Here is a 26,655-nt window from a genome sequence, read left to right on the forward strand (position 1 = left end):
CCCCCAGCTTCCCTTCCTCCCTCTCTCAGAGCCCCCCCATCTTTCCTTCTTTCTCCCTTCCCCTCTAAGAGATTCCCTGCCTCTCTCCCTCCCTCAGAGTCTCTAGCCTTCTTCCCTCCCTTCCTCAGAGCCCCCAGCTTCCCTTTCTCCCTCTCTCAGAGCCCCCAGCTTCCCTTTCTCCATCTCTCAGAACCCCCCACCACTTTCCTCCACCAAAGCCCCTCAGCCTTCTGACCCCCCTCCTCAGCCTTCTGACCCCCCTCAGCCTTCTGACCCCCCTCCTCAGCCTTCTGACCCCCCCTCAGACTTCTGACCCCCCTCCTCAGCCTTCTGACCCCCCTCCTCAGCCTCCCTTCCTCAGCCTTCTCTCTGCCCTTCAGTTCCATGCACCTCCAAGAATCTCCCAGGCCTCCTCCCCTTCCTAATCTCAATAACATAGACACCAAGGCACTTTTCCTCCCACGGACGCAGTGGTATTTTTCCTCCACCGACACCATAGAGATATCACCAGAGGTAACAGTAAGGCTACATTCAAATTTGAACTTGAATTTGAGTATTTTTTTTCTTTTTTAAAGCATTTTTCCAGGCATTTTTGAGCGTTTTTTTTTTTTTTTGTAGACTTGCAAATATTATAGGCATTTTTCATTTAGGCATTTTTGCTGTGGCCAAGAGAGACCTGGGTAAGGTGTGGAAAAGGGCAGGGAAGCTGCTGTTTGAGCTGAAAGCACCTGAAAAAGGCTTTAAAAAAACAAAACACTAATTTCTGGCTATTCAGGTGTTTTACATTGAAGTCTATGGGGACAAAAATGCTAAAATCTGCCTGAAAAGCTTGTGTACTTTTTTGAGCAACAAGCATTTTGCTACAGGCGACAAAATGCTCAAATGTGAACAGGGGCCATTGGAATTAATGGGATTTTGCTTGTTGAACATTTCTGAGCGTCAAGCTTTGAGCTGAAAAACGACTGGACTTTTTGACTGCAAAGGTCTGACGGGAACGAATCCATTGGACAATTCGATCGTGTGTGGGCTCCATCGGTCTTTTGCTGTCCAAAAATCTGGCGGACTTTAGAAATAAAACATGTTTTTAAATCTTCCTGCCGGAACTCCGCCAGACCCAGTTCCTATCGGGAAACCCGTTCGTCTGTATGCTGGTCCGACGGACCAAATACGACGCAAGGGTAGCTATAGCACCTGCCAGGGAATGTTTCCAGCGCGATCCTATCGTGCTTGTTCTTAGCTGCAGGGTACTGTACATCTCACGCTCGCTGCAATAGGAAAAACACATTTTTGCACGAGAGAGAGGTGACAATGTCCCTTTTAGGTCTGGTATGGATTTTAGGGGGAAGCTCCTATGCTGAAAAAACGGTGTGGGGATCCCCTCAAAATCCATACTAGACCCTTATCCAAACACGCAGCCCGGCCGGTCAGGAAAGGGGGTGGGGATGAGCGAGCACCCCCCCCTTTAATAAGAGGGCCCCCAGATCCAGACCCCCCCCTATGTGAATAAGTATGGGGTAAAGCCAGGGAGGGAAGGGATATTCTGCATGCACCCAGGTAAAGCCAGGGAGGTAAGGGATGCTCTGCATACACTCAGGTAAAGTCAGGGAGGGAAGGGATGCTCTGCATACACCCAGGTAAAGCCAGGGAGGTAAGGGATGCTCTGCATACACCCAGGTAAAGTCAGGGAGGGAAGGGATGCTCTGCATACACCCAGGTCAGGGACAGAAAGGATGTTCTGCATGCACCCAGGTAAAGTCAGGGAGGGAAAGGATGCTCTGCATTACCTGAGTAGAGTCAGAGAAAGAAATGACTCTGCATACATCTACAGAGGGTCGAGAAGAGGAGTGATTTTCTGCATACATGTGAACACAAAAGGGATGTTCTGTACCAACACCTGGGAAGTCAGGGAGAACAGTGACGTTCTGTATACACCTGCGGAAAGTCAGGGTGAGGAGTGATGATCTGCATAACATGAGTAGAGTCAGTGTGAGGAGTAATGCTCTGCATAAAGTGTATATCCAAGGTGAGTTGTGATACTTGGTACCTACACCTGAATAGAGTGTGGGACAGAAATGATGCTCTGCATGCTCATGGGTACAATCAGGGAGAGGAGTGATGTTCTGCTTATAAGAAGAGAGATGTTCTGCGTAATACATATACATAGATAGGGGGAGGAGTGATGCTCTGCACATGGGGAGAGTAATGCTTTGCTTGCACATAGGTACAGTCAGGGGGAGAAGTGATGCTCTGCATACAGGGGAAGAGGAGTGATGCTCTGCATACATGGAGTGGAGTGATGTTGTGCATACATGGAGTGGAGTGATGTTGTGCATACATGGAGTGGAGTGATGCTCTGCATACACCTGGGTGTCCAGGTTGTTGGGCCGGCAGTGCAATGCTCTGCAGCCCCGGGGGGGGGGGGGGAGAGAGTGGAGTGATGTTCTGTATACATGGAGTGGAGTGATGTTCTGCATACATGGAATGGAGTGATGTTCTGCATACATGGAGTGGAGTGATTTTCTGCATACAGGGAGTAGAGTGATGCTCTGCATACATGGAGTGGAGTGATGCTCTGCATACACCTGGGTGTCCAGGTTGTTGGGCCGGCTGTGCAATGCTCTGCAGCCCCCGGGGTGGGTGATCCTCCAATCCGGGGTAAGAGGTCCCCCTCTCTCTCCTCCTCCCTCCCCTCCAGCAGGCTGGCTCTCTCCCAGGACACAATGATATCCCCCGGCCGGACTGTAGAGGGGGCTGATCTGCAGCGAGCCCGCCTCCCGGAGATATCACATCCCAAAAAGAGGAGAGCAGAGGAGTCCAGACCAGCACAGCTCTCCGCCGCCACCGCTGGGATGCCTTGGACAGGGAGAGCCCCTCCGCTCTTTCTATGGCTCATCCTCCTGCCCGCCGGGGTGATCCCTCTGGGGGAGGACGATTACCCCGACCTGTACCCGGAGCTGGACGAGTCGGAGGAACACATCGAATACAAGGACCCCTGCAAGGCTGGTGAGAGGGGGAGAGCCGACCGGGGGAGGAGGAGGGGAAGGAGGGGGGAAGGGAGCAACTTTACACCCAAACTTTAATATTATTAATGGCAACAAAGTGTTCATCCGACCCCCCCCATCTGTACAGGAGGGGGCTCTGTCACTTTGTATCTCTGTGTACACACAGGACAGCACTCTCTATCCACAGCATAGCAAGACATCACTGTCCTCTGTCACTGTGGGTACTTACCTAGGGGGACATGCACCGTGGGGGGGTTCACCTACCTAGGGGGACATGCACCGTGGGGGGGTTCACCTACCTAGTATACAACATGATTTGTACAAAGCTGGATACACACACTCTACAATTTTTCCTTTTAGATTTAGCAGAACCATATAATAAGAGGTCGAACCCAAACTCTTTCAACTTGTATACAATCTGACAGGCCCTTGCATTACATAGTTGGAAGTAAGACCCCCCATACACACTATATACAGCTTTTGTTGTCTGATTTTTTCCTTTTATATTTACCAAAAACCATGTAGTGTAAGGGCCTGCATGATTGCATACAAATTGAAACACTTAAGGTTTGACCTCATATTATATGGTTTTGGTAAATCTGAAGGAAAAGAAAATCTACAGAAAACTGTATAGTGTGTATCCAGCTTAAATCTATAGCAAATCGAACAATAAAGGTTGTATAGTGTGTATCCAGCTTTACTCTGGATCGGGGTACACACCTAGTAAGGATATGCACCATTACTCTGGATCTGTATGCAGACTTATCCTTGCTGTACCTGAGCTGAAGGTTTAGTAGATGTGTCCCCTCCTTTCCTGGTCATACCCCTCTTCACCCAATGTGTACATCCAGTATTCAGTACACATCACATACTCCTAGCCCTGGAATATCTCTATTAGCCGACTTGAATGGGGGGGGGGGGGGGTAAAAAAAAAAAAAAAGTTGAATTCTGCGCACCTGATTGGCACTTAGTATAGGGGAGATCTACTAAGACCAGAGCACAAATAATCCGGGGCAGCTGTGCATTGTAACCAATCCATTTCCTACTAAAGCTTGTTCAGTTAGGCTTTGATAATAAAACCTGGAAGCTGATTGGTTTCTATGTAGCACTGTACCAGGTATTGCACTCTCCAGCTTTAGTAAACCTCCCCCTATCTGTCAGTATATTACCATTTTACAATCTCACTACTGTGGACCTTTTTATATTAGTATTTAATAAGGCAATCCATTGTGTTCATGTTCTGATCTGTGTATTATAATTGGAGTGTCCATGTCACAGCAGAGAAGTGTCCCAGGCAACCGGGATTGCCTGAAATCCAGGCAATGTTCTTAATCTGTGCTGTAGACGGGCACATTGCACGGATTGGGAGTCCACAGGGGCTGTAATTAGGTTAATTAGGTGCAGCCATACTGATGTGTCTGACTGCGAGTCTTTGCTCTTTTATAGTCTGGTGGTAAAAAGAGCATCCAGCAAACCTCGGCTCTCTTGTAAGCCTACCTGAGGCAGGGGCTCACTTACACTTGAAGTGCCCTCTAAGTCCTCATGCACACTTGGCATTGAGCCCTGGTACAAGGAGCTGTGGGCAGAGGGCACAGGGGCACCATCCAGTCCCGCTGCAGGCAGCCTGTCAAACTCTTGAGAGCCTTTCAGCTGCTACAGCTGGATGGTGCGATTAGCAGTACAAATGTTTAGGGTGGTATGCACCCAGGGATGAGTGCCCGAATCACAAGTCTCATAAAGCTTAACAGGCTGCCAACAGTGGGGGCTGGATAGGACACCTGTACCCTCTGCTTGCAGCTAAACGCTGGAGCCCTATGTAACACCCAGAGTGCATGAGGCTTAAACGGCGATCTGCAGTAGAGTAAATTGCTTTTCAGAGGGTGCTTGACAGGTGGTGAGGAGGTGATATGTCGCCTCCTAACTGCCTGTTTTAACCCCTGAAAACCTGCACCATGTCCATTTGTGGTACTGCCCTACTGCCCCATTCAATTGATCGAGTCATGTTCAGCAGGTGGTAGTGCCTGCCAAAATGTGATTATTTTATTTACTTATTTATTTTTTGGGGGGGGGGGGGGTGGCCGCTGATGTTTGTTATTAAAAAAAACAAAAAACTTATATATATATATATATATTTATTTTTTACTCAAAACTTTTGGGTAGACTTTAATAATGGGTTTATGACACTCTTCTGGCTGTAGCACCCTTCAAAAAAAAACAAAAAAACTACACTTAATTCAAGTAAGCCGTGTGACAATTTTAAAGTCCCTGATCTGTGCAACAGATTCAGGTAGTGTGTGGGTTTTTTTTTTTATTTATTATCGTTGCTTTTAAGATCCTGGTACATACAGGCACCGATGATCAGGGTTTGGAATGTCTGTGCTCAGAATTTGTCATAAATTTGACCACTTCCCACACACGGCTTGGGCTTGCTAAGATACCCCTGGTCACCTACCTCCTAGTAACTGGTGCTGCATCCCCAGCTTTATTCATCTTCTGGCCAGTTTGCCTGGCAGGCAGCTGAATGTAAACAAAGGGGCAGAGCTACTGGCTGAGGCGATTTACACACGTATGGCAATAGCCCTGTTGCATAATTGCAGGAAGCTCTGGGCTGGCAGATGAATAGGCTGGGGGATACGATATTGATTGTCATGATGTTGTTGGTTACATCACTGATGGCATCCTAGCAACCAGTGATATAGAGGGCACACTGACAGTGGGTGAAGCTTGATGGGGATAAAATACTTTGCTATCAGGTTCGCCTGCCTTGCAGGGTGGATAAAGATCGATGATTTAAAAAATAAATAAATCAAATCCCAGAATTTTTTTATTTTTTTTTTCCATTTAAATTTTATTTTAATAAAATGCTTTTAGAGTAAAAATCTAATTCATCTTAAGATATTTTTCCATTTACGATACATTAATAATTTAGTTTATTCAGCATGAAATGGAGCTTAGTTATGTAACATGAAGCTGTATATTCTGCGATATTTACATTTTTGGTAAACTCATTAAATTAATCCAAGTTGAGATAACATGCACTGCATTGATGCATTCACATAATTTCACAGTAACTATGAAACCAAAGTTCAGGAGTATTCCTTTTATCCCATTTTTTTTTTTTTTTTTTTCTTTTGCAAATCTATGTACACTTCAAACTGTGATAAAATCAGTTCTGATATTGCTGTTTTACTAACCTGATAGCTTATTATCCTAAATAGGAAACCTTCATTTTATTTGCAAATATTAAAGATTCTAACGACTAGCAAGAATGAGTCCTTACATTTTAAAGAGCACCTGTCATTTCAGATCCATCATGGCAGCACCTGTTAGCGGGCATCCACTCACCTGCTGGTGCCACGTCCCTCACATTGTTGTCACTGCCACATTACCAGCCATCCCATTAAATTGAATGGGACGTTCTCTGTTAAAATAAAAGTGAATGGGACTGTTGAGTCAATAGCAGGTTGGAGGAGGAGCCCCTACACAACAGAGATGACAGCTGAACTTTAAAAATTATGATTTAAATCAAATCCACCCTGCTGCCTTGTGATTGCAGTTGCGTATTCCATAGCCACAAATGCACTATATTGTCTATTGTATTGTGATGCCTGCCTTTACATGCACATGAACTTTAATGGCATCCCAATCTTAGGCCTCTTTCACACTAACGTCCCGTTCAGGCCCGCCTGTCAGTTTTTCAGACGGACCTGAACGGGTGCTCCATAGAGCTCTATGGAGCGTCGGATGTCAGCGGTGACATGTCCGCTGACATCCGACCCGCTCCGATCCGAAAAAGTGTGACGGAGGAAAAAGCTATTTTTCCATCCGTCTGCGGATCGGATCGGGTGACGACGGGCACTGCGGTCCGTCGTCATCCGATCTCCCATAGGGGAGAGCGGCGCTGTGACAGGTCCGTCCCTGCGCAGTGTGCAGAGACGGAGCTGTCATCTCCCTGCTCAGCGGGGATCGGCGGAGTGATCCCCGCTGAGCAAACGGACATCCACGGGGCGGATCAGAACTGATCCGCCCCGTGTGAAAGGACCCTTAGTCTTTAGGGTACACTTGAGTTGGTCCACCCTTTGCAGCTATAACAGCTTCAACTCTTCTCAGAAAGCTGTCCACAAGGTTTAGGAGTGTGCTCAAACATTCCTATAGACGTTCTTCCAGAAGCGCATTTGTGAGGTCAGGCACTGATGTAGAATGAGAAGGCCTGGCTCACAGTATCTGCTCTAATTCTTCCCAATGGTGTTCTATTGGGTCAAAGTCTGGACTCCACTGCAAACTTGCTCACCTGTGTCTTTATGGACCTTGCTTTGTGCACTCATGTTGGGACAGTAGAAGGATATCCCTAAACTGTTTCCACAAAGTTGGGAGCATGAAATTGTCCTTCACTGCAACTAAGGGGCCAAGCCTATCCCCTGAAAAACAACCTCGCACCATAATTTATACACAATAATATTTTGGAACAATATAGGTCAATAAAGACATGTGTGAGTGAGTTTGGGGTGGAGGAACTCGACTGGCCTTATTTCAACCTGGTAGAACACCTTTTGGGATGAATTAGAGCGGACACTGCGATCCAGGCCTTTTTGTCCAACATCCATGCCTGGCCTCACAAATGCGCTTCTGGAAGAATGGTCAAACATCCCCAAAGACACACTCCTAAACCTTGTGGACAGCCTTCCCAGAAGAGTTGAATCTGTTATAGCTGCAAAGGGTGGTCCAACTCAATATTGGACCCTACGGACTAAGACGCCATTAAAGTTCATGTAAAGGCAGGCGTCCTAATATTTTGGTAATAGTGTAAATCCAAAAGCGGGCATGGAACCAGCCCATTAACTTCCTCTGTCAATAGCAAGGGAGATGAACATGATGAATTAGTCTGTATTCCCCTTTAGACTTCACGCACACCACAATTAAAAATGTTATCCGGCTCCGTATTGGTTAGCTACGCTCAGTACAGGCCACCTCCTGGGACAGATTTATGGCCCTGTCTTTGACCTGTACATGAATCTGTTCCAAGCACCGACATTTGTAGCGTGGAGGCTCGGTAGAATTCTATAAAGTATCCGACACTTTCTGATTTTCATGGTTAGTGTTTGAAGGAGCTCTGCTACGTCTTGCTACACGGCAGGATGCCTTGTGTGGAAAGCAGAGGAGACTGCAAGCACTGACACATCACCAAAAACATGATTGCTGCTCTGTGAAGAACGCTGAACTCTTCCCCTCCTTCTCTATCCCAGCGGAGTTCACGACAAGATGTAACTAAAAGCCACGTGGTAGTGTAAAATCCGACCCCCCCCTGGGCTCAGCATTTCAGCTTTATTCACTTCAGTCTTGGGTGTTTCTGATGTATGAGCACTGCTGTAAAATCTTTTGGCACCCGCAAATTGGACGCAAAGTTTTTTTTTTTTTTATTTTTATTTTTTTGCCATTATATCTTTTGGATTTGACATTTTCCTGTGCATATTGTGTTATCCAAAAAACGTAAAGCTGGGTACTTTTTTAAAGTGTATCTAAATGCAAGAATATATATGTAATATATTGCAGTTTACTCATACTTCGACCTGGATGCTGCATTCGTTTTCTTTTGTTTAGGCTTTTTTCACTTTTATTTTCACAGTACCTTTTGTTGACCCTGAGACAAGTAATGCACTTCTCCTAGAGTGGAAATGCTTCTTCACTATACTCTAAATCTGAACCTACGGTAACTCCTCCAATTTAACAGTGTTAAAAAATGGTTACATTCTTGGCACGTGCTGGGAATGTAAGGCCCCTTTCACATGGGGCAGACTCCGTCAAGCAGATTTGCCTGCTCAGCAGGGGGGGGGGGGGGGGTTGGCTGCTGATGCAGAACCAACACAGCCTGCTGTTCTCTATGGAGCGGTCAGATGGAAACGGACTGCCTGTCCATTTACATGCTTCTGTAATCCAGTCCGATCCACTAGACGGATGGAGATCAGATCCCCCATCCATCTGTTTTTGGCAGACCAGATTAGGTGCAGGCGGGTGAAAGTGGACACATGTCCGTTTTTATATCTGCCTCCCCATATAGCAATGGGTGGTCCGACCGGGTCTGCCAGAAAAAACAGACAGGAGGACCTGATCTGTCCACTTGTGTGAAAGAGCTCTAAGTGCCACATTTGATTCTGTTCTCAGCCAAACTGTCAAACCATCAAATGCCAAGATACGCTTTTCTAACCAATGGCACCACAAAGCTCCTAGGTCACTCCCTGGTCATCTCTTGCCTCGACTACTGCAACTCTCTCTTCTCATTGGCTTACCCTTGTATAGGATATCCCCCCCCTCCCCCCCCTTCAGTCCGTCATGAATGCTGCTGCCAGGCTGATCCACCTTGCCAACCGCGCAGTGTCTGCTACCACTCTCTGCCAATCCCTCCACTGGCTTCCGCTCAACCAACAAATGAAATTCAAGATTCTAACAATAATGTCCAAAACCATCCACAACCCCAGCTACATCACTAATCTTGTCTCAAGATGCCAATAAAATCATCCCCTTCCTTCCTTCCTTCCTTCCTTCCTTCCTCCTGCTGCTCTCTAGCTTCGTTGTCGCCTCCAGGACTTCTCCAGAGCCTCTCCTACCCTCTGGAACTCTCTACCCTGATCTGTCCGACTATCTCCTACTCTGTCTACTTTCAGATGATCCCTAAAAACTCATCTCTTCACAGAATCCTTTCTGGGCCCCCACCTAACAACTACACATATGTTCTCCATCAGCCCATCCCACACAGTTATTACCTTATTTGTATCTCTTGACCCTACCTTCTAGATTGTAAGCTCTGAGTAGGGCTCTTTGATTCCTATTGTATTGTAATTATACTGTCTGTCCTTATGTTGTAAAGTGTTGTGTAAACTGTCGGCTCTATATAAATCCTGTATTATTATTATTATTATAATGTCTGGTGTCCTAACTGATCTCATGTGCAGCTTTATGGCAGCTAAAGATCGAACAGAGGCCAAGATGGTAGCTTCCTTGGCTGAAAATGATAGGAGGGTTTAGTTCTGCTTTTTAGTTGTTGTAAAGGCAGAAGGGTGTGTGTGTGTGTGTGTGTGTGGGGGGGTTTTTTTATTTTTTGTTTAATGCCTTCTATGCATTTAAAAAAAAACCCCGTGTGTAGCAGCCCCTCTAATACTCACTCACCTGAGCCCCATCTATCCAGCGATGTGCAGAAGTGCCCTCGGCCATCTGGCACTCTCCCTCCTGATTGGCTGAGTCACAGCAGCAGCACCCTGGAGGACATCCTGCCTCATTGGAGTTGTGCCTTCTCCTCACTTTTTTTCCTCTATTCTCTCAGGCACCCAAGTACAGTGTCAGTGACCTCATCATCCCCTCCCTCCTCGTCACTGGAGCAAACTTGGCAGTATACTGCAGCTGACTGTTTCTTGTCCTTCTGTGGCACCCCCTCTGACTACAGACCCACCCATCCTCCTCCTTTTTATAACCTAGTGGAGTATTTTGTAGTTCATAAAGGGAGATAAGAACTGATAATTCAGGAGAGGCAAATGCACATGCTGGGGTTTTTTTTTTATTTTTATTTTTTTCATAAATAACAAGTGAATGATACCAGCTGATGAAATGACAATTCACGTCAAAATGTAATTTTATTGAAATGGGAAAAGGAACATCTAGGTGGCAGAGCCTCCTATTTGTTCCTATAGACCTTTTAGGGATGTACAGTATCTCACAAAAGTGAGTACACCCCTCCACTTTTTTTTTTTTTTTGTAAATATTTTTATATCTTTTCATGTGACAACACTAAAGAAATTGCACTTTTCTACAATGTAAAGTAGTGAGTGTACAGTTTGAATAACAGTGTAAATGTTGCTGTCCCCTCAAAATAACTCAACACACAGCCATTAATGTCTAAACCATTGGCAACAAAAGTGAGTACACTCCTATGTGAAAATGTCCAAATTGGGCCCAATTAGCTATTTTCCCTGCCATGTGACTAATTTAGTGTTATAAGTTTTCAGGTGTGAATGGGGAGCAGGTGTGTTTAAAATTTGTTGTTATCAATCTCAATCTTACTGGAAGTTCAACATGGTACTACATGGCAAAGAACTCTCTGGTGATCTGAAAAAAAATTGTTGCTCCACGTAAAGATGACATAGGCTATAAGAAAATTGCCAAGACCTTGAAACGGAGCTGCAGCATGGTGACCAAGACCATACAGCGGTTTAACAGCAAAGATTCCACTTGTAACAGGCCTCGCCATGGTTGACCAAAAAGAGTGCACATGCTCAGCGTCGTATCCAGAGGTTGTCTTTGGGAAATCGACATGAGTGCTGCCAGCATTGCTGAAGGAGTGGGGGGGTTCAGCCTGTAATTACTCGGACCATATGCTGCATCAAATTGGTCTGCATGACGATCGTCCCAGAAGGAAGCCTCTTCTAAAGATGATGCGCAAGAAAGCCTGCAAACAGTTTGCTGAAGACCAGCAGACTAAGGACATGGATTACTGGAACCATGTCCTGTGGTCTGAGACCAAGAATTTGGTTGAGATGGTGTCAAGCGTGTGTGGTGGCAACCAGATGAGTGTTACAAAGTCAAGTGTGCCTTGCCTACAGTCAAACATGATGGTGTGAGTGTCATGGTCTGGGGCTGCATGAGTGCTTCCGCCACTAGGGAGCTACAGTTCATTGAGGGAACCGTGAATGCCAACACTTGCTGTGAAAACTGAATCTGAGCGTGAGCCCCTCCTTTCAGAGACTGGACCGTAGGGCGGTATGCCAACATCACGACCCCAAACACAACTTCAAGATGACCACTGCCTTGCTAAAGAAGCTGAAGGTGGACTGGCCAAGCATGTATCCAGACTTAAACCCTATTGAGCATTTGTGGGGCATCCTCAAATGGAAGGTGGAGGAGCACAAGGTCTCGAAGATCCACCAGCTCCGTGATGTCGTCATGGAGGAGTGGAAGAGGACTCCAGTGGCAACCTGTGAGGCTCTGGTGACCTCCATGCCCAAGAGGGTTAAGGGAGTGCTGGAAAATAATGGTGACCAAACAAAATATTGACACTTTGGGCCCAATTTGGCCATTTTGACTTGGGGGGTTTACTCGCTTTTGTTGCCTGCGGTTTAGACATTAATGGCTGTGTGTTGTGTTATTTTGAGGGGACAGCAATTTTACACTTATACAAGCTGTACACTCACTACTTTACATTGTAGGAAAGCGTCATTTCTTCAGTGTTGTCACACTAAAAATATTTACAAAAAATGAGGGGTGTACTCACTTTTGTGAAATACTGTGTGTGTGTATATGTATGTGTGTGTATATGTATGTGTGTGTATATGTATGTGTGTGTATATGTATGTGTGTGTGTGTGTGTGTGTGTGTATATATATATATATATATATATATATATATATATATATATATATATATATATATATATGTATATGTATGTATGTCATACTTCCTCTGCGCAATGGTTTTGGGGGGATTGATGAACGTAAAAAAAACCTGTGCCTTTAAAGCAGAGCTCCACTTGTTTGCTTCCTTGTCAGGTGCCTTGTTCTGGGAGACCTCGCAGCGGGGGCCCCTGGAACTTCACCCCCCCCTCCTCCTGCCGCCGGGCCATTTTAAAAAGCACTGTGCGCTTCGCACATGCACAGTAGGGAACTGGCCACAAGGCTTCACTTCCGGTTTCCCTTAGTAGGAATGGCGACGGCAGCACCCAGGAGCCGATTGAATGATCACCTGGGCTGCCGATATTGCAGGATCCTTGGAGAGGTAAGTGTCCTAATATTAAAAGTCATCAGCTACAGTATTTGTAATTCTCCACCACCCCAAAAGATGCTGCATGCAGGACTTTTTATAACATCCTGTAAGCGCACTAGTGTAAAAGCACTGGGGCTGTAGGGGAGGCGTTTTACAGCTAACTGATGTGATTGCAGCATTTCTTATTCAGTAGATGGGTACCCCGAGCTGGCTAGCTGTGCACTGAGCAATTGGTCCCTTCATTGCCTCCTTAGCTCTGTAGGCCATGGCTACGTTATGTAGGGTGCCTGGCAGACTCCCCCCTCCATTCTTTGCTAGTAGCTGAGAACTGGGATTCCAATAGACTATTTCACTTGGACTTCAGCGACAGATTTCTACAAACGGAGGAAATTTTTTTTATTTTTCTTTTTTATTTATTATTATTTTTTTATTTTTTTTTTATGGCGGGGGCTGAAGGCGGGTAAACATTTATTTATTAAAAGTTGCTTGTTTTTGGTGTGGGGTGTGTGTTTTGTGTGTTTGGTTTTTTTTTTTTTATTTTTTTTTCCATTCTATTTTTTGAAGTATTAAACCACATATGAATATTGTTTTAAAGGTTCAGATGGTGCGACTCGCTTATACACCAGGGTAATCATTCGTACCTAAGCTAATAATTTCTGTGGTAACTTTAGGTTATGTAAACAGTCTGTTGAAAGCGTTCCCTCCCATTCTTATTTTTGGGTTTTGTGCAAGAAACTATTTTTTTTTTTTTTTTTTTTGATCTGGAAGTATCAGGTGCGGAAAATGAAAGTGTGATATGGATGGAAAAGTAGAGCAGGGGTTGGGAAATGGGTAGAATGGTGGAGGGTAGAGAAGAGAAATTTCGGGGAAGGAGATGGTTATTGGGGTTGTGAGGGGAGAGAGAAGGAAGGCAAGTTAAGCCCCCATCCTGTACCAGGCATACCTTGTGGCTTGGAGTTTCATTTTTTTGACATCTAGGGGAAGCTGTTCTATCAACATGGCATTGGTAATCCTATATAACCACAGTTGGTGGGTTAGTAGTTTCCCTCATTGATTCCAATGTCCTAGCAGAATTTTAAGAAGTGTATCGGTATAGAGTTCTTGTCTGTTAAGTTGTTAAAGTGGAAAAGAAATGTGGCCAGTTATAGATGACACTCTGTAGTGCCCCATACACACAATTGGACTTTCCAACAACAAAACCGTTTATCTTTTCTTGCATACACAAGTCACACAAATGTTGGCCGACCATTATGAACGTAGTGACGTAGAAGACAGACATATGTGATATCTTCATTACGAATGCTGGTTTTACAAGACTGAGCGCTTCCAGCTTGTCCTTGATTTCGGGCATGGGTTGACTTTTGTGCGACGTACTTGTGGACACACGATTGGAAAATCCGACAACAATCATTTGTTGGTAGAAAACTTGAGAACCTGCTAGCCAACATTTGTTGGCAGAAAGTCCGACAACAGATGTCCGATGAAGCATACACATGGTCGGAATTACCACCAACAAGCTCACATCCAACATTTCCTGTTTTTGAAAGTCTGATCATGTGTGCGCGGCATTAGTTTGTGGATGAGTTCTGTTACTTTCAGCCTATTGCACAGTCACAAAAAAAGGTTAGATCTCCAACATGTTGGTTGGAAACCTTTTTTATGATGGACGGTGGAGTTTGTACACCATCTGGTTATGATCTTATTGTCTCTTGAATTTTTATTGAGATGGAAGATTTTGGGAGAAGTGTGATACTTGTAATCCCCATAAATGTATGTCACGGCCAGAGGGAGGTGGTCTTCCTGGTGGGGGATTGCACGGACCTCTCGCTATAATGAAGAACTGTCTTGCATTCATTAAAGCCTCATTCACATGGGCCTACTGAAGTGTATGCCAATGCGAGGGTCGTGTTCGCCTGCATGAGGATATGTGTTCATGCATTCTTGTGCAGGCAGTCCCATTTATCTCAATTGGGACGCAGTAACTTCTTAACAATGTTGAGCGCAGGAACCAGGAACACTAAAGTGGTTTTTATTACAAAATTATGTGAGCAGACTGCAGTTCCTCTTTTTAAAGCGGAGGTCCACCCTAAAGTGGACCTTCCGCTCATCGGAACCCTCCCCCCCCCCCCCTCCGGTGCCAAAATCGGCACCTTTCGGGGGGGAGGGGGGTGCAGTTACCTGGATAATCCAGGTAACTGCACCCACTTCCGTGATAGCTCTCTGCGGAAAGGGACGTAACTTGCGCCCCTTTCCGCAAGTGCCCGCCCCTTCCCGCAAGTGCCCCGCTACCTGCTGGGAAACACACAGATCCCAGAGGCAGCGGGGAGCGTCCTTATTGCGCAGCGCGATTCGCGCATGCGCAGTAGGGAACCGGGAAATGAAGCCGAAAGGCTCCATTTCCTGATTCCCATACCCAAGATGGCGGCGGCAGGACCCGACAGGCGACCTAGAGATCGGCTTCGGGTGCCGACATCGCGGGCACGCTGGACAGGTAAGTGTCACTATTTTAAAAGTCAGCAGCTGCAGTATTTGTAGCTGCTGGCTTTTTAAAAAAAAAAAAAAAAACGCGGAGTCCCGGTGGAATCCCGCTTTAAGATCTCTGGCGATGGGCCATGAGATTGCCCATGGTTTTTCCACAATTTTTAAAAACCTTTTTTCCCCATATCCTCAGACAATTCTTTGCTGCTCTCTCTTCTCCATGTGACACACAGACGCACAACAGGCTGAGTAAACTTTTCGCCATTTTAACTGATTGCCAGTGTGATTTCTATAGGGCTGAAACAACTAATCGATTAATCGGCCAGTAACACAGTGGGGTTAAAAAAAAAAAAAAAAAAAAAAAAAAAAAAGAGCCCTTTATAGTACAAAAAGAGCAAATCACTACTGTAAATATTACTTTCACTGTTCTACAGTAAAAAATGAACCCCTTTCAGTAGTGATTATCTGATATCATTTTTTTTATTTTTTACTCTACTATAAAGGGCTCATTTTTGTATTATATATTAATTTTTTTTTTTTTTACCCCATTATGTTACTAAACGTCTTTAGACCTGGTTCACATCTATGTGTTTATTGGCGCTTTTTGCAAATGCGCTACAGTTCATTTACATGGTTTTCTATGTGACATGTTCACATATGAAAAGGGTCAGGGACTTTTAACGCAAAATGGTGCTTTATTGGTTCAATATACTTCAATGGAGAAGCTGCAGAAAATCATGTAATGTGTTTTTGCAGCAATTTGTGTTTTTTAATCTGCCTAAAGAAAAGGCAAATTGCAGTAAAATCACATGCGCAAAAATCAAAACGCACTGCAGAAACAGATCAAAAGCAAACTGCATAGGTGTGTACTGAGCCTTGTGCTGGCCACACCGATCAATTTTCAGATGAGTATATTCCGACTAAAAATCTTTGTACATTCGCTGATTGAACGAATTTTGTATGAAATTTTCACTTGGTTTTTAACATTCTGTTTTTAAAATGAATGTAATTTCTGTACGAAAACCACATAGTGTCTGAAAATTCCTTTGACTAAGAAGTTTTCTATTTCCAAATTTTCCAGTCACTGTGGTTGAAAATGTACATCAATTTGACCCATTTTTTATTTTTAAGGTTATTAATCGAAACAATCGGCCAACTAATCGATTATGAAAATAATCGTTAGTTGCAGCCCTGGATTTCTATATTGTCACCACCTGTTAATTGATACAGGTGAGTTTAATTTCAAACTACTGGCGCATTACAAACTTGGACTGCAATTTTATTAGTTCAAATTTTTGAGTGGCAATAATTTTGTCCAGTCCATTTTTGAAGTTTTGCATAGAATGTGTCAGATTTTGGCTTTTTCTCCACCCCCCCCCCCCCCCTCCTTCTTCATCTTCATCTTCGTCTTCGTGATATAAATGCAGGGGTGCCAATATTTTTGGGCATAACTGTGTATAGCAATGGATACGTTTAGGGCACTTTTACTGGCAGCACCTGGGTGTCTGTGGTATATATTTATTTTTATTTATCTTAATTTTTTTGTGGCGCTTTTCGGGGTCTTAGGGAAAGATCTACCTGGAGGTGGCCCACTCCTCCTTAAAGGCACAGTGCTTCCTCCAGGCAAACCTGCCCTAAAACAGAGTTCCACCCAAAAGTGGAAGCCTCCCTCCTTTTACTGTTGGGCCAGAAGGAGAGCGCAGCCACACTTCGTGCATGCGCAGTAGGGACCAGAAGGCTTCGGCCAGGTTCCCCCAATGGTGGCGGCAGTGCCTACATCGCTGGACTCCAGGACAGGTAAGTATCCTAATATTTAAAGTCGGCAGCTACAGTATGTGCAGCTGCTGACTTTTAATTTTTTTAAGGGGAAGGTGGAACTCCTCTTTTTAATTTATCCACTTAGAGACTCAAACGGCAGTATGCATAGTAGCCTGGGCGTAGGTACTCCGGCTTCCACATATCCTAAAAAAAAGTTTTTTATTTTTTTTTATGGCACAGTGACGTGTCGGTGAGACATGAATGCATTCCAATTTCAGAATTCCCCATGCTGCACCTGCACCGAGGGGGAGGCACTGCATCCTAACACATTGTAAAAGATAGGTAATCTTGTTTGGTTCTCTAACTTTGCTGTAGCTGCGATTGTCAGCTTTTGTGATGGGGAAGATATTGGGTGCAGTTCCGCTGGAGGAGCGGTCCCTGTTTCCAGAAGGACTGTCATTGGCCACTGCCAAAGCAAATCAGTCCTGCTATCCCTGTCCACCACCTGGAGGAAGATGACTTGCTTGGTTGCCACTACCAATCTCAGAAAGAAGGGATTTAACGGTGATTGAGAAAACCACAATCAGGTGACAGTTTGTAGAATTACTGTTGAGCTTCTGGAAACTTTGAAATGTATTCCTGAACCTTTGTGTCTCTAAATACTGAACCCCGGCACTCTGTGTCCCTTTAAGCCACAGCCAGTATTCAGCGCGCTGAAAAAAAACACCCAACCACTTTTTTTCTCTGTTGCAGGGGCTCAACTTATGATCCTGCACATGCTTGTATTCCATACATCACATAGAAACACGTGGGCTGGATGCGAGAGGTGGATCAGCAGGGATGAGTCTGCCGGCACAGCTAGATGTGTCTCATCTCTGCTTCCTTTCACCACTCTGCATATCGTAGATGAGAAGAGGGTACAGCAGTGGAGCAAATGAGCGGGAGGGGTTCAGGGGTGAAAAAGATGAGAAGGGGCTAGGCAGTGGGACAGAAGAGCAGGGGGGTACAGTGTTGGGCCAAATGAGCAGGGGGTGCAGTGTTGGGGCAGAAAACTTCTGCTTGCCTCTCTCGCTCACTCTGCTGACACATTTTGCACCTTGGGGGGGGCGGGTACCTGGTTTTGACAGATACCTACTCCTATTTACGGCTCAGTTTGCCACGCTGATGTTAGCCGGAAGTTCAGTTGGCGTATTTGTAGTTGCTGACTTTAAATGTTTTCTGAAGGAGCCTGGAGCTCCTTTTCTGATTTCTCTTCTTTTTTTTTTTTTATTTTTTTTTTTTTAAAGATGAGAATAGTAGAATTTGCTCTATAGGAATCAGTTTGGTATTGTGCAGTGCACATGTGCTGACAAGGATGAACAAGCAGAGTGGGAATGCATCTTCAAGCTTCATAGTTTCATAGTTAGTAAGGTTGAATAAAGACACCAGTCCATCCAGTTCAACCTGAGTGAGTGTCTACAATAGACCCCCATCCCTGTACATTGCACACTCACATTGGTCCCTACCCTCAATGCGCCCACAATCCAAGGTCCCCATTCATATACTAAGGCCAATTTTGGACAGAAGCCAATTAACCTACCTGCATGTCTTTGGATTGTGGGAGGAAACTGGAGTACCCGGAGGAAACCCACGCAGGCACAGGGAGAACATGCAAACTCCAGGCAGGTAGTGTCCTGGTTGGGATTTGAACCAGCGACCCTTCTTACTGCTAGGTGAGAGTGCTAACCACTACACCACTGTGCCGCCCCAGCTGTGCTGGTAGAGGACTGGTCACTGGATCACAAAATTTGAATTGGGAGAATTAAACGTTTTACTACATTTCAGCACTACTTGAAAGTGGGGGGGGAAGTTGCTTCAAGTTTCAAATGGTGCTTTCCAAAAGCCTGCTGGAAGCTTGACAGACTGCTAGCTTTGGAAATGCTTGTTGTACACACCGTTCCTATACAAGGTGAAGTTTGTGTTTACGAAGCCCTCCAGGGTGTAGGACCATTACACCAAACATACAAGTTACCTCCAGAAAATAAGTTTTATTAATACATTCACATATATATGTAATATTTCGCTTCCCTCACAGGGCTCTGAGGTATTTCACAATATATTATGTGCTGCTCAGCGGTAAGCCTAAGCTTTGACCACGTTGTCAGCCATTTTAGGAGGACAGGCTAGTTTGGTATCTGACACCGACTTTTTGGATTACCCACTGATAGGGGTGCTGAGGTCTCAGGGCCCTAAGGGACTTTTATCAACTCTGTATTTCCATTTGTTGTCTGGCGGGGCTCCGCTGTTGGTCTGCCCTAAATGGCAACAACTCAACTTATACCTGATTTATCTAATGAGGATTGGGAGGAGGCTTGCTCCTCCCATTTATCTCTGTCCCTGGCTGTTCATAATAAACCGATCCATCTTTATATGTTCCATCAGTCATATCTGACCCCAGTTCAATTGCATGCAATGCATTGTATACTTAACTCTATCTGCACTAGGTGTACCTGCCCACGTGCGGACTTCGCAGATGTTATGTGGCTTTGCCAAGTCATATCGAGATACTGGCAGCAGGGGACGGAGGTATTGGCTGCAGTTTTATCAATCCCTGTTCCGTGTACCCTATTGCTGTGTTTGTTGGGAGTCCTAGACGAAGAGTTGTGGCCGAGACATACTAGGAACATGTTAATGGAAACATTTATGGCTTGTAAAGTGGTTGTACAACCACAATAGCCTACAGGTAAGCCTATTAAGGCTTGCCTTTAGGTGCTGGAAATATCTCTTACACCTCCACGATTTAAAAGATATTTACTAAAAAGCCATGTGCCAATGTCTACAGTGCATGCACACTTTAGAGCCTAAAAAAGGGGGAAAAAAAATGCAGCCACCACATCTAAGCATGTAAGCTTCCCCAAAAAAATCCTCCTTTTTAACCACTTCAGCCCCGGACCATTTTGCTGGCTTAAGACCAGATAACTTTTTGCGATTTGGCACTGTCGCTTTAACTGACAATTGCGCGGCCGTGCGACGTGGCTTCCAAACAAAACTGACTTTTTTTTTTTTTTTCCCCACAAATGGAGCTCTTTTGTTGTTTATCACCCCTGCGGCTTTTATTTCTTGTGCTATGAACAAAAATAGAGCGACAATTAAAAAAAAAAAAAAAAACACATTCGTTTTTACTTTTTGTTATAATAAATATCCCCCACAAATATATAAAAAAAAAAAATTTCCCTCAGTTTAGGCCGATAAGTATTCTTCCACATATTTTTGATAAAAAAAATCGCAGTAAGCGATTGGTTTGTGCAAAAGTTATAGCGTTTACAAAATGGGGGATAGTTTTATGGCATTTTTATAAAATTTTTTTTTTTTTTTTTTTTTTTTTTTTTTTTTTTTCCAATAAAAAATTTTTATTCAAGAAAAATAATATAAATCAGTTACAATAAGAAAGATGTCATAAACTTCTCCAGTTAACATAAAATGTATATAAGGAAAGATCCAAGCTGGAACAAGTTGTAGGTAATTCACATCCATTTGTCGTCAGTAGAGAAATATAAAGCAAAAGAAAACATATTCTCCAAACAAAAGGTAGGAAGTGCGTTCAAGGAAGATGTGTTAGACAATTTGAATCAGCCAAATCAGGATGGACCAAAGGCAGATGCATCCCAATAGTAACGTAGCTGGGGTCAATTCGTGAAGGATGTATCGGTGGAAGTTCCTACCTAGCCAAGTCGAAGGGTATTTATGTTCTATAATAATTCTGCCAGAACATGTAGAAGGGTCGGCTTGGATATCTCAATTTAGGCATCTAAAAAATAACCAGTGAATTGTGGTAGATATGAAGGACAGGAGGGGGTGTCGGGGGGGGGGGGAGAAGAGTCGGGTTAGTAAATTGGGGAGGAGGGGGGGGTCAGGGTCAAGGGAATGCATATAAGGAGGGGGAAAGCTAAGAAAAGGGAAAGGGGGTAGATAATGTTTCTTCGGTCTCCACTCTGCACTACACGAGATCTGCCTATGTTTGCTTCTGAAGGGCTAGGGTGAAGAAGGAAAAAAAAAAAAAAAAAAAAAAAAAAAAAAAGAGCTCTGTATGAAATCTAATGGTGATTCTCAGGCCCATCCCTCGAGAGGGAATGGGAGCACCCCGTCACCCGGAGAACTGGGATAAATACCGGGTCCGATCTCCTTACGGACTTAAATTTCTTTTTTTACTAGTAATGCCGGCGATCTTTTTTTTTTTTTTTTTTTTTTTTTTTTTTTTTTTTTTTGTGACCGCGACATTATGGTGGACACATCAGACATTTTTGGGACCGTTGTTTATACAGCAATCACTGCTATACAAATGCAGTGATTCCTGTGTAAATGACACTGGCAGTGAAGGGGTTAATCAGTGGGTGGCAGTGTAAGGGGTTAAGTGTTCCTAGGGGTGTGTTACTAACTGTGGGGGGCTGGGCTTTCTTAGTGAACACTGATCTCTGCTCAATCACATGGAGCAGAGATCAGCGTCACTTGTTGCTAGGCAGAGCTGGGAGATGCCGTTTACGACATCTTCTAGTTCAGCCGCCCGTGAGACGATCGCGGGTATGCCTGCGGCGATCGAGTCCGCGGGACCCGTGACCGGACTCACGGGCGTCCTGACCGGCACGCGAGTGCGCCGCCGGTGGCGCGCTTGCGATGGCAGGGCGGAAAATTTACGACATACAGGTACGCCCATTTGCCTGCCCGTGCCATTCTGCTGACGTACATCGGCGTGCGCCTGTTGGGAAGTGGTTAAAGTGGAGAATAAAAAATATGTGGAAATGTATTTTATTTTTTTCTCGCCTCTAAATGGCTGTTGCTAGGGGGTCCCTCGTAGTCTGCCTCCTTCAGTGCCTGGGCTCGAGACATCACTTACCCTTGGCACAGGAAGGGCTCAGCTCTGCCCCCTCCCTCTTGTCAATCATCTGGGACACATGACGGGTCCTAGATGATATCACAGCCCACAGTTACAATGCCGGCGCCGCCAAACAGAGGGGGAGATGAGCGCCGGATCCCCCGTATCGCTGGACCCTGGGACAGGTGAGTGTCCGATTATTAAGTCCGCAGCTGCAGTATTTGCAGCTGTTGACTTTTTAAATGGCAACACCACTTTAAGTGGACCTCTTCAACTCCACCTGTGTTGTCCATTTGTGAAGCGATTGGTGGATGTTTGTCTGCCCATGTATAAACTTGTGTATCAATTGAGGTTGTTCCTGGAAGTATGATAGTTTTTGGACTTGTCTTTCACCCCCATTCTTTTCCTTCCCTCCCCTCCTTACCTATGTTGGGGGGGGGGGGGGGCGTTTTAGACGGCTTACTAGGTATTATTCTGTGTCCCATGCATAAAGTTCCAGGACTCCTCCTTGTTGCTTTATTTCTGTCGTACGTGGCATATGCATCGTGACACTGTATGGTTGGTTGAATCCTGTAGCCCTTCATTTAACGGTTACTCACGTATGGCATTGTACTCTTGTTATGAGAATATGCTCTATTGCAGGGGTGCCCAACCTTTTGAAGAGCGAGGGCCACTTAAGCAAATTGGTAACTGGTCATGGGCCACAATGAGTGGAGTGGGAGGATGAGAGGTCCGTGTCCACTTACACAGCCCACTCTACTCTATGGGTCCTCTGATCCAATCCGATTCGCCCAGATGGAAGAGGCCGATCACATATTTTTTTTTATTTTTATTTTTTATTTTTTATATTTTAGGTAGGCGAGTGTAAACAGACACAACATACATCTGCTACTCCATAGAGGTGAATAGTAAGTCCGATTGGGTGGGACCAATCATGTGAAAGGGGCCTAAGTCTACTTTCACACTGATGCGTTGTGATTTCCCCAAACTGCGGGTGCAGCGCAGTGAGCCTGTGGATTTTCTGCAGGTTAGCTGCACTTTGCTGTAAACTTCTATTATATCCTGCAGGTTTGGCGCACTTTCTGAAGGTGCAACAAACCCGCAGGCAATAACGGAAGTCTATGGCTCAATGCAGGTAACCCGCAGCTACACTGCACCTGCAGATCAGTTTGAAAGCAGCCCAGTAACCACTGCAAAACAGATATATCCATATATACTGTGAATTTAGTAGTAAACTTAACTTTTATTAACTGTCTTCCATTCTGGTATCACTGGCTGTTGCTGTCCTAGGCGGAGTGCATTTGGTATCACTCCACCTGTGACAGGAGCGGGCACTATACAGAAAGCATTGTTGGCATTGAAACCATATGTGGCTCTGCTCCGCAGCCACTTGCTTGCACTACCAGCGGCTTCATTCACAAAACTGCTGCTCTGGGATGGAGTGTCAGAAACCCATGATCTGGGCTTGCCAACCTGCCATCTTAGAGCAGGAGGTCGCGGGCCACATTAGAGGGCTCCACGGGCCACATGTGGCCCCCGGGCCACTGGTTGGGCACCCCTGCTCTATTGTCTTGTTTGTTCAATAAATTTGATGTGTGATTTGTTTAAAAAAAAAAAAAAAAAAAAATCATCAAGCTGCAATAGAATGTTTGTTTGTTTGTTTGTTTGTTTGCTATTGGGTTTTACTTCCTCTTTTGCTCCCCGCAAGACCTGCAAATTTAAAAGAATAATGGGCTAGTATGACACTTGCCTGCAAACAAAGCCCGCGTTGTCCCCTGTGCAGGCTGTGGACTCCGTCTCTGTGACTGGCTGGAGCTGCATGACGTCACTCCTGCGAATGCGTGCGGGAGCTGTCAGTCACTGCACACGCTGGGAGAAGAAACTACATGGTGGTTCATTTCTTCGCAGCACGTGCGCCAATGACGACATTGACGTACTACAATTGAAATGACTCCTAAACGACGCACGTTTAGGAGATATTTTCACTACCTATAGGTAAGCCTTTATTCTAGGCTTACCTGTAGAAAAAGGTAAGACAAAAGGGTTTACAACCACTTTTAATATCCCCCTCTTGTTCTTGGTTGACGTTGCCCCAATATCGTCACTCTCGCGTGCCCGTGGTCCCTGATCTCTCCGATGCTGTGGCTCTTTACCTATATGAATGACTGACTGTGTCCCATCACAGCTGGTCACATGTAAACACAGCAGTGTCGTTTATCGGCTCTCCCCACTTCAAACTGACAGAGTTTGAGGCGTTCAGCGACATCTCCTTGCAGGGGAGACCTGTACAAGGTATTCAGGGCAATGATTATCAGTGCAGTTCCCATCCATGGCACCGCCTATCTGTGCTGCCAATCATTGCCCATCAGTGCTACCTCATCAGTGAAGGAGAAAAATGTTCAATATTTACTGACAAACTTAGAAAAACGACTTCAAATTTTTTAATTTTTTTTTTTTTTTTTTTTTGCAAAAAAACAAACACCCAGCGGTGAATAAATACCATCAAAAGAAAGCTCTATTTGTGTGCATAAAATGTAATTTGAGTACAACGTTGCATGACGGCACTGAAAATTGGTCTGGGCAGGAAGGGGGCGAAAGTGCCCAGTATTGAAGCAGTTAAGCCGCGTACACACGGGCGGACTGTCTAGCCAACTAAGTCCGTCAGACAATCCGACGGACAGTCCGTCCTACTTTTGAATGAACGGACTTGACCACACACGATGAACAGACAGTCCGTCGAAAGCTTGCGCGATGACGTGTACAGCACGTACGACGGGACTAGAAATACGACGTCCAATACACTGCAACGCAACCTTTCGCCGTGTAAATCCTTTCTGAGCATGCGCCATACTTAGTCCGTCGAACTAGCCTACTCACGAGTGGACTGTCCGCTGAAACCAAAGTTGGACGGACTGTATTACGGAAATTCCGAAAGACTTAGTCCGCCAGACTGTCCGCTGAAAAAGTCCGCTGAAGCCCACACACGAGCGGACTGTCCGCTGAAATGTGTTTCAGCGGACTAAGTTGGACAGACAGTCCGCCCGTGTGTACGCGGCCTTAGTCATTTTGAACCAATAAAAGGTCCGTGGACCTATTGGCACTCTCTGTACTTGTTACCCAGCTTGTCTCCTGCTGTAGTGGCACACTCGGCTCCCGTCGGTCTCCTTTTTAGTCTTCATGTACACATAGCCTATTTTGACCGCCGGCCGCAGGGAAATGCAAAAGGGCACTCAAAACGCTCCTATCCTAAATGTGATTCTGCCTCGTTCAGGAGCGGGAGTTTGAACCTCCCCCCCTAAACACAGCAGCTCTTAAACGATCTTAAAAGCGTGTGTGTGTGTGTGTGTGTGTGTGTGTGTGTGTGTGTGTGTGTGGACACAGGCTTTTATGGAGCAGAGTTTAGGCGTTCTGGCAAAAAAAAAAACTCCTAAACTCAAGTTGTTTAGAAGCTGCTCGAGTACGTGAGCCCTTATCCCCTCTCCCCAGTGTGTCAGCACCTCTATCCTGCACACTTCTATCTGAGTGACACATACAGCGTTCATCTCCCCTCCCCACACATCAGGAAAGATTCCCTGCCACATAAACACAAAGGCCGACACGCAGACACACGCATTAACACAATCATTCGTACATTATGCAGTGATTCACACATGAATACACACATACATACTGACTCATGTCTGTCGTCTGTCCTGCACAACACTGGAGTACTACAGGTCATGTCTCGGAGCCATTGTGAAACCTGGAGTATAAATTCCAACTAACAACAAACTTTAATGTGAGATCTGTGTGATATGAATGTCTTCCTGTATCTACTGTGTCTTTCCATGTGAGTTGCTTTCTCTGGATTTCCTATAAAGACAATCGCCTAACCCTCCCACCTACAGTACTGTAGCGTCAACTATTTTGTTGATTTAAATGGTAACTGTTCTCCAAATTCGAAAAAAAAATGCTAAATGTAATTTTCTAGTGCATACTTTTTTACTAACGCCTGAGCCACACAGTTTTGATTGGGGGACTTGGAAACAACTTGTCAGAGCTTACACAGGGATACGGACTCCCATCCATTGGCAATGATATAATGGACAGCACATAGAGCTGTTCACACTATCAAAACGTGAAGCGTTTGTGTCGCAAAGCTTCAAAATTGAAGCCCCATGTCAAATCAGGAGGCATTTTGAAGCCTTTTAACAACTCCCATTAAAGTCGATAGTAAGGCTTGGCAAACGCTCTGGCAGGCAGTTGCGGTTGTGGGACGTTAAATTATTCTTAAGACTGCTCACAAATGCCTATTTCATTACACTTAACGCAGTCTTAACAATTGCAAAACGCCAACCTAATGCTCATTAACGCGAGTCTAATGCCCATACTAATGCTGTAGGAGCCTTTGTTGAGCATTAGAAATCTAGTCATGTGTGAACAGGCCCTTAGATTGAGCAGGGCCCTCCCAACCTTTTTTTATTGTAACTGTATGTAGCGATGACACTTTAGACAAAGTGTCATGTACAAATTTTAGTTTTTTGCCTCCGAACAGTAAAGGGGTTCTGAGGGTTAATTGTGTAGGCTTAACTTTGACATCAGTTTGGCTGGGCTGTGTTAGAGTTCTGCCTGGTCAGGCTCAGAACCAGGCCTGGTTGGATGTTTTGGTTATCAGCTTCCCCGGAGCCAATCAGTGGGTGCGCTGGGCCCCGCTGAGGAGTCTGGGGAAGGGTACTTAAGATGTTGAAGTCACGTGTTCTAGGTTCGTTTGTGAGGCCCTAGTGGTCTTTTCCTGATTCTGGACCGGGGTAGCCCGCGAGGGGTCCCGGGAGTGTTTGTCGCTCC

The 26,655-nt window shown here is 45.1% G+C and overlaps 1 protein-coding gene across 1 annotated transcript in view; it reads left to right on the forward strand.

Annotated features, from left to right (window-relative positions):
• The first annotated feature begins 2,774 nt into the window (after positions 1-2,774).
• BMP1 (bone morphogenetic protein 1) overlaps positions 2,775-26,655 on the forward strand; it is a 160,164-nt gene continuing 136,283 nt past the window's right edge. The window contains exon 1 of the mRNA XM_077469829.1: positions 2,775-3,003. Coding sequence (XP_077325955.1) covers positions 2,850-3,003 — 154 coding nt within the window. The 5' untranslated portion in view covers positions 2,775-2,849. The remainder of the gene's footprint in view (positions 3,004-26,655) is intronic.

Source organism: Lithobates pipiens, unplaced genomic scaffold, assembly GCF_037356315.1.
Source record: "Lithobates pipiens isolate NorthernLeopardFrog02 unplaced genomic scaffold, aLitPip1_a1.2 Scaffold_8, whole genome shotgun sequence".
NCBI lineage: Eukaryota > Metazoa > Chordata > Amphibia > Anura > Ranidae > Lithobates > Lithobates pipiens.